The sequence below is a fragment of the Saimiri boliviensis genome, chromosome 9 (genome assembly GCF_048565385.1).
Source record: "Saimiri boliviensis isolate mSaiBol1 chromosome 9, mSaiBol1.pri, whole genome shotgun sequence".
In the NCBI taxonomy this organism is placed as follows: domain Eukaryota; kingdom Metazoa; phylum Chordata; class Mammalia; order Primates; family Cebidae; genus Saimiri; species Saimiri boliviensis.
In genome coordinates, this window is record NC_133457.1 from 98,622,969 (window position 1) to 98,638,767 (window position 15,799).

The 15,799-nt window shown below is 50.1% G+C and overlaps 1 protein-coding gene across 1 annotated transcript in view; it reads left to right on the top strand.

The window, feature by feature from the left end:
* Nucleotides 1-4,376, top strand: part of DYNLRB1 (dynein light chain roadblock-type 1) — a 28,176-nt gene extending 23,800 nt beyond the window's left edge. The window contains exon 4 of the mRNA XM_039479249.2: nucleotides 3,993-4,376. Coding sequence (XP_039335183.1) covers nucleotides 3,993-4,036 — 44 coding nt within the window. The 3' untranslated portion in view covers nucleotides 4,037-4,376. The remainder of the gene's footprint in view (nucleotides 1-3,992) is intronic.
* Nucleotides 4,377-15,799: the final 11,423 nt, after the last annotated feature.

Genomic DNA, 15,799 nt, shown 5'->3' on the forward strand with positions numbered 1-15,799 from the left:
CTGAGGACCCACAGGCGTTCAGAGCCCATGAGTGGGGTTGGTGCTTGAGTCCAGGACGGACAGCTCCCAAGCAGGGGTTTCTCCTGGGTCCACAGGCCCCGAGGTCCCACAGCCTTGTCCGTGGAGGAGGGTGAGGCGGCCTGTCTCTGGCCTTGGCAGAGCTCAGGTCCCACTGTCTTCCTGCCGCACACACTCAGCGCTATGCTGGAGGACAGTGGCACGCTGAGCTTGTCTTACACACAGAGCATGCTTCTTTGGATCACCTTCACTGCCGCCGCTCAGTCCTTCCTCATCATCAAACGCTAATCTGCATTTTTAAGTCCGTCTCCTCCACTTGACAGTAAGTTTCATGAGGGCAGGGGCTTGTAAGCACATAGTAAGCATCTAACAAATATCCGTTGATTAAATAAATGAATGACTCTGTAAACCTCCCTCCATTGCTGACACCCCACTGTTGGGGGTCAGAGTTGGGGTCAGCAGTGGGAATGAGGTCAGGGATGTCTGTGGGGCACAATTTTAGGATGAAAGCCAGTAATTTCACACTTTGACATACCCACTTTTATGTGGCCAATAAGAAACAATTGGGTTTGGTGCCAGAACTCCTGTGGTCATTAGCTACCATGCAGAGCCTAGGAGGCACTGGAGCTGAATTGCCTCAGGACGGCTGCAGAGCAGGGGACCCAGGGCTGGCCATGGGCATAGAGCAAGCTTGGCTACTGCTGGAGGTGCCTGTATGAGACTGTAGTTAGCACCCTACACATCATGGACAGCCTGGAGCAGCCTGGCCCGGGAGGAAGACATCTACGCCTTCCCACCCACCTGACCTGACTCCATCCGGCTGAGGAGCTGCTTCCCAGGCTGCAGACAGCAGCAGTGTTCCAGACAGACTGGCTTTCCACATGTGTGCCAAATTCACCCCACCCTGGCCCAGAACCACCCAGGTGAACAGACTTTTTTTTTTTTTTTTTTAGACAGTCTCTGTTGCCCAGGCTGCAGTGCAGTGGCACGATCATGGCTCACTTCAGCATCAACTGCAAAGGCTCAAGCGATTCTTCTCCCTCAGCCTCCCTCATAGCTGGGACCACAGAATATGCTGCCACATCCAGCTTTTTTTTTTTTTTTTTTTTGAGATGGAATTTCACTCTTGTCCAGGCTGGAGTGCAACGGTGCAATCTTGACTCAACACAACCTCCGCCTCCTGGATTCAAGCAATTCTCCTGCTTTAGCCTCCTGAGTACCTGGGATTACAGGCACCACCATGCCCAGCTAATTTTGTATTTTTAGTAGAGATGGGGTTTCTCCATGTTGGCCAGGCTGGTCTTGAACTCTTGACCTCAGGTGATCTGCCCACCTCAGCCTTCCAAAGTACTGGGATTACAGGTGTGAGCCACCGCACCCGACCACTTTTTTTTTGTTTGTTTCATAGAGACGGTTTCACTATGTTGGCCAGGCTGGTCTCAAACTCCTGAGCTCAAGTCATTCTCCCACGTCAGCCTCTCAAAGTGCTGGAATTATAGGTGTGAGCCACAATGCCCGGCCAAGACATTTTAACACAAATTTTGTTAGCTGGCATGGTGGCACCCATATTCCCAGCTACTTGGGAGGCTAAGGCAGGATTACTTGAACCTGGACAGTTGAGGCAGCAGTGAGCCATGATCACGCCACACACTCCAGCCTGGTTGACAGCGAGACTCTGTCTCAAAAAACAAACAAAACAGACTTCTGGTTTTTACTTATTAACTCCATTAATTTTTTTTTCTGAGACGGAGGCTTGTCCCATCACCCAGGCTAGAGTGATCTTGGCTTGCTGCAAACTTGGCCTCCTGGGTTCAAGCAATTATGCCATCTCAGCCTGCCGAGTAGCTGGGATTACAGGTGCATGCCACCACACCTGGCTAATTTTTTGTATCTTTAGTAGAGACAGTGTTTCATCATGCTGGCCAGGCTGGTCTCAAACTCCTGACCTCGTGATCTGCCCACCTCAGCATTCTTAAAGTGCTAGGATTACAGGCGTGAGCCACCTTGCCTGGCGACTTCACTAATATTAAAGCTGAGGTAACTAACTCAGCCTACACAACCTTTAACACACTACCTCCCACAAAGCACTTCAAGTGGTATTACTGGATTTAGGGCTTGATAATATGGAATAAAAGACACTGATAGTACTGATTGTGCCTATTTTTATCGGTGGCTTGTTAATTATTTCTGTTTTTATTAGTGATTTTTATTTATGCACAGTGGTTAGCATGAAACTGTTAGTCATTTAGTTTCTTCCCAGTTGCAACAGCCCATCTTATTGGAAGAACAAAGCTTTAGGCTTGACTCTGAACAGCCACTAAGCGGCTTGGCGAAGGTCCTGCCATTTCTCTCATGCTCAGCAGGGGGCAGCAGACCAGGACAGTTCAGAATATGGAGTCAAACCCAGGTCCCTATCCATACTCCACCCATGGATTTTCCTTGGCTTGAGCAAGCCCTTTGACTCTCTGAGCCCTCCATGTTCTCAGAGTGACTTGAGGATTCACTGGGTGCTGTATGAGAAGTCGGTGGCCCAGACCGGGACACAAAAGAAGCCTTGATCAGTGTTTGTGGTTTGATTAAGTGGGCAAAATAGAAACACCCCACTTCTCCAGTTTCCTTTTCAGTAAAATGAGAGACACTCAGGCTCACCTCCGAGGATTTGGACTTGCCTTGATTCCATGATAGACATTCCTCTTTTCTGGGCCAGATTCTTGGGGCTGGAATCCAGGCAGCTTTGTCCCCTTTTGACATTTTCTTGTTCAGAAGGTTCTGGAAAGCTAACAGATTGAGTTTGTGACAAAAATTGACATTAACTGGCTTAGTGTAGTGGCTCACACCTCTAATCCCAAGAGGCTGGGAGAGGAGGATCACTGGAGCCCAGGAGTTCGAGACCAGCTTGGACAAAATAGTGAGACCCCATCTGTACAAAAAAACTTTTTTGAGATGGAGTCTCACTTCCTCACCTAGGCTGGAGTGCAGTGATGTGATCTGCAACCTCTGCCACCCAGGTTCAAGCAGGCCTCTTGCCTCAGCCTCCCAAGTAGCTGGGATTACAGGCACCTGCCCCCATGCCTGGCTAATTTTTATATTTTTAGTAGAGACAGGGTTTCACCATATTGGCCAGGCTGGTCTTGAATTCCTGACCTCAAGTGATCTGCCCATCTTGCCCTCCCTAACTGCTGCATGAGCCACAGTGCCTGGCCTTCTACAAAAAACTTTTAAAAAAATTACCCGGGTTTTGTGGCGTGTGCCTGTAGTCCCAGCTACTCAGGAGGCTGAAGCAGGAGGATCACCTAAGCCCAGGAGGTCGAGGCTGCAGTGAGCCGTGATCACACCACTGCACTCAGCCTGGGCGACGACAGAGTGAGACCCTTTCTTCGGGGGGGGGGGAGAAAAAGAGAAAGAAAGAAAATAACATTACTCAAGTTCAGTGAGGTTATGGTTGGAATTCCATCTTTGACACTACCCAGCTGGGTAACCTTAAGCCAGTGATCCTCCCACAGCCTACCACATCAGCATCACCTGGGAACTTGCTAGAGATGCAAACGCTTGGGCTGTGCCCCAGCCCCACTAAATGACAGTTCTGGGCGTGGAGCCCTCCAGGTGGTTGGGATGCCTCCTCCTTTGAGAACCATGGCCTTAGGCAATTCATGGAGCTCTTTGAACCAGAGTTCCCCCTACCTGGAAAACAGGTGAGAATCCTGCCCACCTGCTGCCACTGTTGTGGGGAGGATTAGAAGGGAGGTTGCACTGCAGAGTGCCCGCTGCCTGGCATAGGGAGGCCCCTCTTGCAAGAGCACCCACAGGAAACTTGCACATTTATCTTGTGTTTTCCCAGCACTTGGAGATATTGAGCGTTGATGCTTTCTCCCCTTCCTCATTTTATGGTTAGTGATTTAATGGCTTATTTGCTTTCTGGTCTGTTCTCTCATTTTACATTTAGTGATTTTTTTTTTTACTTTTCTCTTTTGCAGATAAAGACTATTTCCTGATTGTGATTCAGAATCCAACCGAATAGGCCACTCTCCTGACTCCCTGTGTCATTCCTTAATTTAATGCCCCCCAAGAATGTTAATGTCGATCATGTTAGCAGACTAGCATGTGACAGTCACCTTGGAGCCCACTCAGACCAATCCAGTGACCATGTGTGGGCTGGCGTCTCTTCCTCCCCAACCAAAGGAACCCCTGTGCTGTGCCGGCCTTCCCCAGAGCTCCGGGAGGGCCCTCCCGCCTCACTTCCAGGTTTTGGAGCAAGAACTTGCGAGAAGCCCGCACCCAGCTTCCTTCTGACCTTCAGTTCACTTTGTTGCCCTTGGAGAAGGCTGTTTTTCTTTAAGTAAAAATAACCAAAATGCTTACCCTGCTGTTGTGTCTTTAAACACTAGGTTGAAAAGGTCTCTCTTCCTGTGTAATCACACATCAGCTGCCTGGTTGCCTCTTCCAGCAATGGTGGGAGATCGTGTTCATGGCCTCCGAGAGGCCTGCTCCTTCTTGTGCTGTGGCCATACTTACTGTAGCCTGGTGTGGAATTGGTGCCCTGGTTTCTGGGCCTCCTGGCCCTAGTTCCCCTTTTACCATTTCCCACTGCTGCCAGTGTTGAAAGGTTTTTTTCCTACTGTGCTGCACTGGGGAAAGGAAGAGAGCAGTGCTTACTGAGGACCTGGAATGACCCCGTGTGTCATATACAGTAGCTCTCACCTTATGGTACCCTCTGTAGACATGAGGACCTGGGGTCATGAGGACCTGGGGTCTGAGACGGCTTGCCTGTGCCCTCATAGCCAGGACATAGGTTTCGGACTCAAATAGCCCCACTCTTCCCACACTGCCTGCCCCAGAAATCCTGAAGGGCCCCTGTTCACCCAAATAAGCCCATCCTGGGCAGACATCTGCCCCGCAGACTCGGGGTGCAGGAGTCCTCTCACTAAGGGCTTCCCCGAATTCACCTGCACTCAGGCTCCCACCCACCTCTCGGCCAGCCACACTCTTGTTTTTTTCTCTCAGAAACCACATGTATTTAATTTTATTAGGGTTTTTCTTTTTGTCTTCTGTTTCCTGTTACACAGGAAAAAGACTCTACACTGTAGTATGAGCCTGGAAATCCCCATCATTGTCCTTCTCCCTGCCCCAGAAGGCACCACTGTCTGTGAGTTCTTCCATCTAGCGATACTTCCAAAATTTTCCAATGAAGCTTCCTTAAGGCTGTCAGAGGAGTAAAATGTGTACTCTTGGGAGTTTAGGGGTGTAGTTTACAAGGGCTTGGCAAAATTTCAAAATCTACTTTAATGAAAGATAATAGGAATTTTCCATTCTATAATATATCCGTGATTGTCTTAATATAAAAATAATCCTTTCAAATAGATTTCCCCGAATCTTCAAGTAACGTTGTCTGGGAAACACTGCTTTACCCTGTCCCTGTGGACCTACGAAGCGCCCCCTGAGAGTGGATGACTTCAGACCCCATGTGGTGATTATCTCCTAGGTTCCATGCTTCAAACGAAGGTGGGCTGTGGCCAGCAGCGTCTTCCTTGTGTTCTCAGAAGCTGGGATCCGAGTCTGAGGCTCCTCCATCTTGCTTGAGTTTCTCTAAGTATAATGCGGAAGGAGGTGAGAGGAGGAGAGGTCAGGTTTCTAGGATGGGGGGTGGGTCTGTCCCTGGCGGGAGGTGTTCTGGCTCCAGAGCAAGAGTTCGGAATAGGGTTGGGGGCCTGTCCCTTTCACCTTCCCTTAGTTCCCCTGCTGCTCCCTGTTGTTTGCCTTAAAGTTCCCCATCCTAAAAGCATTCCATCAAGGTCCTGGGGAAAGTTTCTTAGGAAAATGAAGATACTCTGCCTCCCAGTCCCTTGAGCACCAAGATTTTGTACACCAGGAGCCCACCATGTGCATTAGGAGTTTGTAATGCAGCAAGGCAAGCATAATTCCCTGGACTCATCTTAAGACATAAAAATTTAGGCCTGGCGCGGTGGCTCAAGCCCGTAATCCCAGCACTTTGGGAGGCTGAGGTGGGCGGATCACGAGGTCGAGATCGCGACCATCCTGGTCAACATGGTGAAACCCCATCTCTACTAAAAAATACAAAAAATTAGCTGGGCATGGTGGCGTGTGCCTGTAATCCCAGCTACTCAGGAGGCTGAGGCAGGAGAATTGCCTGAACCCAGGAGGGGGAGGTTGCGGTGAGCCGAGATCGCGCCATTGCACTCCAGCCTGGGTAACAAGAGCGAAACTCCGTCTCAGAAAAAAAAAAAAAAAAAAAAAAAGACATAAAAATTTGGCCTGGTGTGGTGGTTCCTGCCTGTAATGTTATCCCAGCACTTTGGGATGTCAAGGTGGATCGGTTGCTTGAGCCCAGGAGTTCAAGACCAGCCTGGGCAACATGGCAAAACCTCGTCTCCACCAAAAATATGAAAATTAACTGGGCGTGGTGGTGTGCGCCTGTAGTCCCCAGCCACTGGGGAGCCTGAGGTGGGAGGATCACTTGAGGTTGAGGCTGCAGCAAGCTATGAGTGTGCCACTACACTCCACCTAGGTGACAGAGTGAGAACCTGCCTCAAAAAAAATATGAAAAGTTTATGGCCACAGAGAAGGTTTACAGGGGAAAAAAAAAAGGTTAAAATTCAGATTTTTCTTTTTTAAGATAGTGTTTCACCATGTTGGTCAGGCTGGTCTTGAACTCCCGACCGCAGGTGATCCACCCACCTTGGCCTCCAAAGTGCTTGGATTACAGGCATGAGCCACCACGCCCAGCCAGATTTTTCTTTTTTAAGACGGAGTCTATCGTCCAGGCTGGGGTGTAGTGGTGTAACCTCAGTTTACTGCAACCTCCACCTCCTGGGTCCAAGTGATTCTCCTGCCTCAAACCTCAGCCTCCTGAGTAGCTGGGACTACAGGTGCCTACCACCACACCTGGCTAATTTTTATATTTTCAGTAGAGACAGGGTTTCACCATGTTGGCCAGGATGGTCTTAATCTCTTTACCACGTGATCCGCCTGCCCTTGGCCTCCCAAAGTGCTGGGATTATGGGTGTGAGCCACCTCGCCCAGCCTTAATTTTTGTATTTTTTTGTAAAGATGGGGTTTTACCATGTTGGCCAGGCAGGTCTCAAACTTCTGGCCTCAGGTGATCTTCCTGCCTCGGCCTCACAAAGTGCTGGGATTACAGGCATGAGCCACCACGCCTGGCCAAAATTCAGATTTTTAAGAATCTGAATAATGGTATTCCACATAAACAACTCCACTGTTTCTGTACTCAGAAGTAGCGTGTATGCTATCGAGGTTAGAAACTGACAACTGTCGTAGGCCTGGAAGGAAAAGCATGGGTTCTGAGTTCAGAAGGACATTTGCCAATACAGCAAAGGCATGCCCGCACCCAGTATTTTTCTTTTTTTAGATGGAGTCTCTGTCGCCCAGGCTGGAGTGCAGTGGCGCAATCTTGGCTCACTGCAGCCACCTCCGCCTCCCAGGTTCAAGGGATTCTCCTGCTTCATCCTCCTGAGTAGCTGGGACTACCAGCATGCGCCACCATGCCTGGCTAATTTTTGTATTTTTAGTAAAGACAGGGTTTCACCACATTGGCCAGGCTGGTCTCAAACTCCTGACCTCATGATCTGCTTGCCTAGGCCTCCCAAAGTGCTGGGATTACAGGCGAGAGCCACTATGCCTGGCCAATTTTTTAATGAAAAACTTCAAACCTATAGATAATTGAAATAATTGTGTATCTTCCATCTCAATTCTACAGTTAACCATTTTGCTATATTTCTGTATCACATAACTTTCCATTCTTCCATCTACCTATCTTTTTATGCATTTCAAAGTATATTGCAGGTAGTACCTGCCCCTAAGCACTTCCACGTGTATATCAGTAACTAGTTTGTTTTCTGTTTTTGAAGGATGGGTAAGATTTACATAGAGTAAAATGCACAAATCTTTTTTTTTTTTTTTTTTTCCCAGCACTTTGGGAGGCTGAGGCGGGTGGATCACGAGGTCGAGAGTTCGAGACCATCCTGGTCGACATGGTGAAACCCCGTCTCTACTAAAAATACAAAAAATTGGCTGGGCATGGTGGCACGTGCCTGTAATCCCAGCTACTCAGGAGGCTGAGGCAGGAGAACTGCCTGAACCCAGGAGGCGGAGGTTGCGGTGAGCCGAGATCGCGCCATTGCACTCCAGCCTGGGTAACAAGAGCGGAACTCCGTCTCAAAAAAAAAATTTGAGACGGAGTTCCGCTCTTGTTACCCAGGCTGGAGTGCAATGGCGCGATCTCGGCTCACCGCAACCTCCGCCTCCTGGGTTCAGGCAGTTCTCCTGCCTCAGCCTCCTGAGTAGCTGGGATTACAGGCGTGAGCCACCGCGCCCGGCAAATGCACAAATCTTTGAAGTGACAAATGTGACCCCTGAGTAACCTCACAGCCCTTTCAGGAAAGCAGCTGCTGCTTCTTCGCAGTTGGCCCAGCCCACTCCCGAGAGGCCACCCCGTTCTCATTTCCTCCAAGTACGATTTCTGCCCTCTAAGGTACAGCTCTTGCCTGGGCTCCATGAGCAGGGCCTGCATCTCAGGGAGGTGGTTGCTTCTCGGGAGGTGCTGCAGCTGCCATCTCCCTTTGGCATTCATGCCTCACCTCAGCCCTGGCCACAGCTCCCTGGAATTCAGATCCTCCTCTGCGAGCTGGTACTGCCTTTTCTCCAGCAATTAAAAATGTTCCAAGGATTCTAGGTTTTCTCGCCTTCCGTATGTTTTTGGCTCTGAGACAGTGCATGTTGGCACATTTTTCGTTGAGAATCCTAAAAGCCATCTTTCCATACCAAATTCCAGAAAAAGAAAAAATGAGAAATGGAAGTCTCAGGTTCCATTGTCACAGCAGGTAGAAATCAATAAGTCACCAAATCCATCAAATTAGTAAGCACAACCCAGTGTGCGTGAACTTACACTGATCAATTATGTGTTCAGTTGAGATGACAACACAATTACAGAACGTGTTCAAAATGCTGGTCCTACTGCTGTGGCAAACAAGCTTAATCCAATCAAAAGCACCTTGATTGTGGTCTCCCGCTGTCTAACTTTACTCTTTAGGGTGTGTTCTGCCCCATCCCTAGGTGAGATGTGGGGCAAGCCCTGCCCTGGGCAGATGAAGACCCTTGCCTACCACAGGAACAACGCCTCTGAGCCCCATTTGGAGAGAGAGGCCACCCCTCTCACCGCGGGCCCACACGGAACCTCGCTCTCTTCACGGGGAGAGCAGCTCGTGTTTGGCCTTGGTTTTATTTGCCACTTGGTGCTGTCACCTCTTTTGCCCAGGTTGCTGAGGGGCGTGAGGTTCATCATTCACTGAAACTGCTGTGAGCGGGCTTCTGGCTCCCGAGCCTGGGGGGTGCGTTTTCATGAGCTTTCACAGGCATACCCCCCCGTCTTCTGTTGGCGGCTCCCTCACTTTGGGGGCTGCGCCCTCTGGCCAGTGCTATCTATCTTTGGCTTCTGGCTCTCAGGGTCTCCCCTCTACACACTCTCTTCTGTTGACTAGAGGTGAAGCAGAAACCCCACCGCCTTCCTCTGTGGGTGGTAAGATTCATAGCCTCTCAGTGGCCTCTAAAAATTATCCTCGAACTTCCAGCTCCTTTATAGATCATCCTTTAATAGACCATCTTCCCAGCAGAAGCATGAACTCACTTGGGACCACCTGGTGTTGCATCCAAGCTGCTGTTGGTTCAAGGACAATGCCTTCGGAGTCTCAGCAGAAACAAAGATAATTCAACTTCAACCCTCTAGTTCACAAGAAATACGTTGTTAGTTGCTTTCCCTAAAAAAGACTGGGTGATCTGTAAGTAAGCAGCTATGTTAAAAAAAAAAAAAAAAAAAAAAGACTAGGTGAAATAGGGAATTTCATATATACATATATATATATATATATATATATATATATATATATTTTTTTTTTTTTTTTTTTTTTTTTTTTTGAGACAGAGTCTTACTCTGTCACCCAGGCTGGAGTCAAGTGATGTGATCTCAGCTCACTGCAACACCTGCCTCCCAGGTTCAAGTCATTCTCCTGCCTCAGCCTCCCAAGTAGCTGGGATTACAGGCATGCGGCACCATACCTGGGTAATTTTTGTAGATTTTTAGTAGAGACAGTGTTTCACGGTTGCCCAGGCTGGTCTCCAATTCCTGGGCTCAAGCAATCCTCCCGCCTCAGCCTCCCAAAGTGCTGGGATTACAGGTGTGAGCCACTATGCCTGGCATACTTGATTTTTAAATACTACAAGTGTTTGGGTAAAAATTAAATGTTAAAAGTTTGCAATAAACTAACAATATGCTCCAGCATGATAAGCCAGGGCTTTCCAGCCCTTTTCTAATGAAGTAACTAAAGAATGAGGAGCATTATCTAGAAGTCCAGGGTGAATCTGCCAGAGTTAACCAAAAAGAACACCCTGCAAACATGAAACTCTCTCTAGAAATGTACACACGTTTGCATCCCAGTGGCTCCAGGCAGAATGTGGAGCTGCCTCGAGTCAGGAGCCCAGGCAGCCAGGTGAGAACTGGTGGCGGTTTGGGCAAGAGCAGTTTCATGGGGCCGGAAGGAGGGATTCTGAAGAGACAGCACCAGGTCTTGCTGGGGAGGCCTGGAAAGTAAGGAAATGAGACATCAAGGGAGACTCTCAGTGCCTGCTTGGCAACCAGGTGCTGCCGTTTACTCAGAGGAGGCTCACTGGGGACCTGTGGTGGGGAAAGAGCACTTGCAATTTGTAAATGGCCTGCTTAATCTGAGCCTGTCAGATACCCATGTGTATAGTAAGAATGTCGAACAGACTGTTGAATACCCTATTCTGCCAGTTCTTGCTAGACAAAAGGATATGGAGCTATCAGCCTGTTACTGGTATTTAAAGCCAAGGAGGCTGGGTGCGGTGGCTCACATCTGCAATCCCAGCACTCTGGGAGGCCAAGGCAGGAGATTCACTTGAGCCCAGGGGTTCGAGACTAGCCTGGGTAACATGGTGAAACCCCATCTCTACTAAAAATACAAAAAACACCTGGTTGTGGTGGCAAGTGCCTATAGTCCCAGCTACTCGGGAGGCTGAGATGGGAGGATCACTTGAGCCCGGCAGGGCAACGCTGCACTGTGCCACTCACTCCAGCCTGGTTGACAGAGTGAGACTGCCTCGCAAAAAAAAAAAAGCTCCTGGAGCCCCAGTCATCTGGGTGGCAACTGATGGAGAATGGGGATGGTGAGGAATGTAGCTTTTCCCTTTAAGGCGATTTCCCAAGAGTCCTGTAGAGCACTTTCCACTTAGGCCTAATTGACTGAGGTTCAGCCAGCTGCCGCTCCTGACTGTGGAAGCCGGGTGCATGGCTGCACAGAGACACCCAGGGCTCTCTTCGAAGGGGGACTGGGACAGCGGCTGCTGACGTCAGCTGTCAGCCATTTCTACCATAGAAGCCACGAGGAGAAAGGACTTTGAAGATGGGTGAGTTGTCAGAACATGTTTTTCTGGTGAGGGGAGATAGTAAGGGGCCTCAAGTCCATGGGGCGTGAGGAAGCCTGGCGTCCTGGCACAGTGGGAGGACTGGCCTTAGGAACAGACAGCAATTCCACTCAGCATGAGGGGAGCCAGGGAGAGGGCCAGCCGGCAGGGCAAGGTCTCTGTTGGAGTGAAGGCAGCAGCAGAAGAAGGGAGAGAACACAGACTTCCCGGCGGGTGTGGGTGGGGAGTTTGACGGAGTTTGGCAGGCAGTCCTTCTGTAGTGTCTCTTTCAGCCGGGGGTGCAGCAGTCACCCCACAGCTGGACTTTAACAGGTTAGTTAGCAGAAGAAAGGGAGTTAGGGCCTTTTTTGGAAGTAATTATGGTGGCTGTGGAGTCTGCTGGGCAAGGAAGTGAAGTGACTGGATAGAGGGTGGCAGTGGAACTTTTTTTTAAAATTAAAATGTTTTCCGGCCGGGCGCGGTGGCTCAAGCCTGTAATCCCAGCACTTTGGGAGGCCGAGGCGGGTGAATCATGAGGTCGAGAGATGGAGACCATCCTGGTCAACATGGTGAAACCCCGTCTCTACTAAAAATACAAAAAACTAGCTGGGCATGGTGGCGCATGCCTGTAATCCCAGCTACGCAGGAGGCTGAGGCAGGAGAATTGCCTGAGCCCAGGAGGCGGAGGTTGCGGTGAGCCGAGATCGCGCCATTGCACTCCAGCCTGGGTAACAAGAGTGAAACTCCGTCTCAAAAAAAAAAAAAAAATGTTTTCCTTGGCACGGCGAGGTGGCTGACGCCTGTAATCCCCGCACTTTGGGAAGCCGAGGCTGGCAGGTCACAAAGTCAAGAGCTCAAGACCATCTTGGCCACTATGGTAAAACCCATTCTCACTAAAAATCCAAAAATAGCTGGGTGTGGTGGTTCGCACCTGTAGTCCCAGCTACTCAGGAGGGTGAGGCAGGTGAATCTCTTGAACCTGGGAGACGGTGATTGAAGTGAGCCGAGACCACGCTACTGCACTGCACTCCAGGCTGGCAATGGGGCAAGACTCCATCTCAAAAAAAAAAAAAATTTTCCTCCCCAATCCTTTTGTGGTTGTTGTTGTTGTTAAAATAGAGATAGGGGCTGGCTATGTTACTGATAGGATTTGGCTCTGTCCCACCCAAAATCTCGTCTTAAATTGTAATTCCCATAATCCCCACGTGTCAAGGGAGAGACCAGGTGGAGGTGATTGAATCATGGGGGTGGTTTCCCCCGTGCTATTCTCTTGGTAGTGAGTTCTCACGAGAGCTGATGGCTTTGTAAGTGTTTGGAAGTTCCTCCTCCGTTCGTTCTCTCCCGACGCCCAGTGAAGAAGGTGCCTGCTTCCCTTTCACCTTCTGCCAGGATTATGAGTTTCCTGAGGCCTCCCCAGCCATGCGGAATTGTGTGTCAATTAAACATTTTCTTTATAAATTACCCAGTCTTGGCAGTTCTTTATAGCAGTGTGAGAATGGACTAACACAGTTGCCCAAGCTAATCTTGAGCTTCTGAGCTCAACGGATTTTCCTGTCTCGGCCTCCCTAAGTGCTGGGATTGCAGGTGTGAGCCGCCGCACCCAGCCAGAATGAAACTTTGGAAGGGGCTGATTGTTCAGAAAGGCGGGGATTAGGGATTAGTATGCCCAGCCTTGCTTCTGCAGGGGAGGCACACTGGTGAGATGCCATCTAGGGCAGACAAGGGGGAGGGGTTCCCGGAGCAGTGACAGTGGAGAGGGGTGGGAGGTGACAGATGGGCTCGAGAGGACTGAGGACTGCACTGGTGGGTGAGGGGGAGTCCAGCTGGGCCTGGGCCAGGTGATGGATGAGAAGGCAGGGCGATGAGCTAGTGGCACAGGCTTGGGGAAACAGATGACTTCCTTTGGATGTGTTGAGAATGGAGGCAGCCTTTGTTCCAAAAACAGAGCCTGGACCTTACACCTGGAAGCCAAGCTGGAGGTGGGAATTGTAAGGCACTCATAGTGGAGGCACTGGTGGGTGTGGGAGAACCCAGGACCTCATGAGTGGCTAAGGAGAGATGAGGAGCAGCTGAAGGCTGCAAAGGCTGCGGGGAGCCAACCTCCCTCCCCAGGTGACCAGCCTGCTCCGAGGGCTTGAGGTCACAGGAGGAGGGAGAAGGGTGGCGGCTTCAGCCCTCTCACTCAGGGAGGTTGGGTTAGAGCTTGAGAGGCCTGAGCACGCCCCTGGCTCAAGAGGAGGATGGGGACGAGGGTAAGGCCTGGAGGAAAGGAACGGCCGGGTCTGAGGCCTTGCGTGAGCAGTGGGGTTGTTCTTGGCCTCCACTTTCCCAGTGAGAGCAGAGGATCTGTGGGGCGTGACGTGGGGCAGTGTGAGGTTGAGGCCTGGGGAAACCTGAGTGGGTCTCAGTCCCTATCTTTGGAGTGTTTCACTTTGCTTTTTTTTTTTTTTTTTTTTTTTTTGAGGCTGGAGTATAGTGTGGCACAATCTCAGCTCACTGCAACCTCTACCACCTGGGTTCAAGTGATTCTCATGCCTCAGCCTCCCGAGTAGCTGGGATAACAGGTGCCCACCACTATGCCCAGCTAATTTTTGTATTTTTAGTAGAGACAGGGTTTCATGTTGGCCAGGCTGGTCTTGAACTCCTGACCTCAAGTGATCTGCCCACCTCGGCCTCCCAAAGTGCTGGGATTACAGGTGTGAGCCACCCTGCCTGGCCCCACTTTGCTTTTTTGGTTGCAGTTTTGTTATTTGTTTTTGATAGGGAGTCTCACTCTATAACCAAGGCTGGAGTGCAATGGTACATCTCGGCTCACTGCAACCTCCGCCCCTCCGGGTTCAAGTGATTTTCCCACTTCAGCCTCCCAAGTAGCTAGGATTATAGTCAAGCACCCAGCTAACTTTTGAATTTTTAGTAGAGATGGGGTGGGGTTTTGCCATGTTGGCCAGGCTGGTCTTGAACTCTTGACCTCAGGTGATCCAACCATGTTGGCCTTCCAAAGTGCTGGGATTACAGGTGTGAGCCACAATGTTGGGCCTCCACTTTGAGTCTGTAAATGGAAACAGCCAATCCTTCCTCGGAAATAATGACCCTAACTCAGACTTCAGCCCACCTAGGGCCTCCCAATGTGAGGCTCATTTTATAAGCGAGTTCATAGCTTTAAACGAGGTACCGGCAGTGCTGATGCAGGGCAGGTTCTCAGCTTCATTCAGGAAGGAATTCAAGAGCCAGCTGGTGGTAGAAGAAAACAGCTTTATTGAGGGAGTGGAAGGGTTACAGCTTTGTGACTGCGCCACCCCCACTACCCTCCACCCCCGCCATGGGCAGTGTGCTGAGAATAGCAGCTCAGGGGCAGATTTGTAGCTGTATTTATAACCCACTTTTTTTATTTTTTGAAATGGAGTCTCACTCTATCGCCCAGGCTGGAGTACAGCGGCATAATCTCTACTCACTGCAACTTCTGCCACCCAGGTTCAAGCAATTCTCCTGCCTCAGCCTCCCCATTAGCTGGGATTACAAGCGCCTGCCACCATGCCCAGCTAATTTTTGTATTTTTAATAGATACAAGATGGTTTCACCATCTTGGCCAGGCTGGTCTTGAACTTCTGACCTTGTGATCCCCCGCAGCCAGCCTATAACCCACTTTTAATGACATGCTAATTCAGGGGGTAGGTTATTCAGAAATAGCTAGAAAATGGGCGGTAAGTTCTGAGCATTGTTATGGACAGAGGTAGTAACATCCAGGTGTTATCATGGCACTGGTGGGCGTGTCTTATGGAGAGGTGATTTTGGCACTTCTGGTTCAGCCAGTCTTCAGTCTGGTCCAGAGTCAGTCCCTCCCGCCCACCCGCCTCTGTGCTAAGGCTGGTCCTGCTGATTGTAGGCCCTGATTCCCCCAGGACTCCATGGCTTCCAGAGGTGCTCACTGATGCTCCACCTTGGAGTTCTGACATTGTCTCAGTTTTGCAGATGAAGATGAAATTCTTCAGTTCTTCATATGGGAAAGCAGCTGTCCCAGGTCTGTCTGGCCCACCTGCTGTCATGTAAAGGAGCTCAGGGCATATGATCTCCCCACACTCATTAGTGGCCACACAGGCCAGGGTTATTCTGCCCCTACGTGACGCCGGCCAAGGCCAGCTCTCCATTTTTTCTCGGGCCTTGAGTCCAAGTCAGAAGCCACAGAACAGCAGGAATGAGGGGTGGGAGCACAGCAGCAGAGGGTGTGCTTGACTATGGCTGAGACACCCCCTGAGCAGAAACAATTTCTCCAACCTCTGCTGATCCTCTTAGCGCCCGGCAGCAGGGCATGGAACAGACTGTGTTCCTGCACATG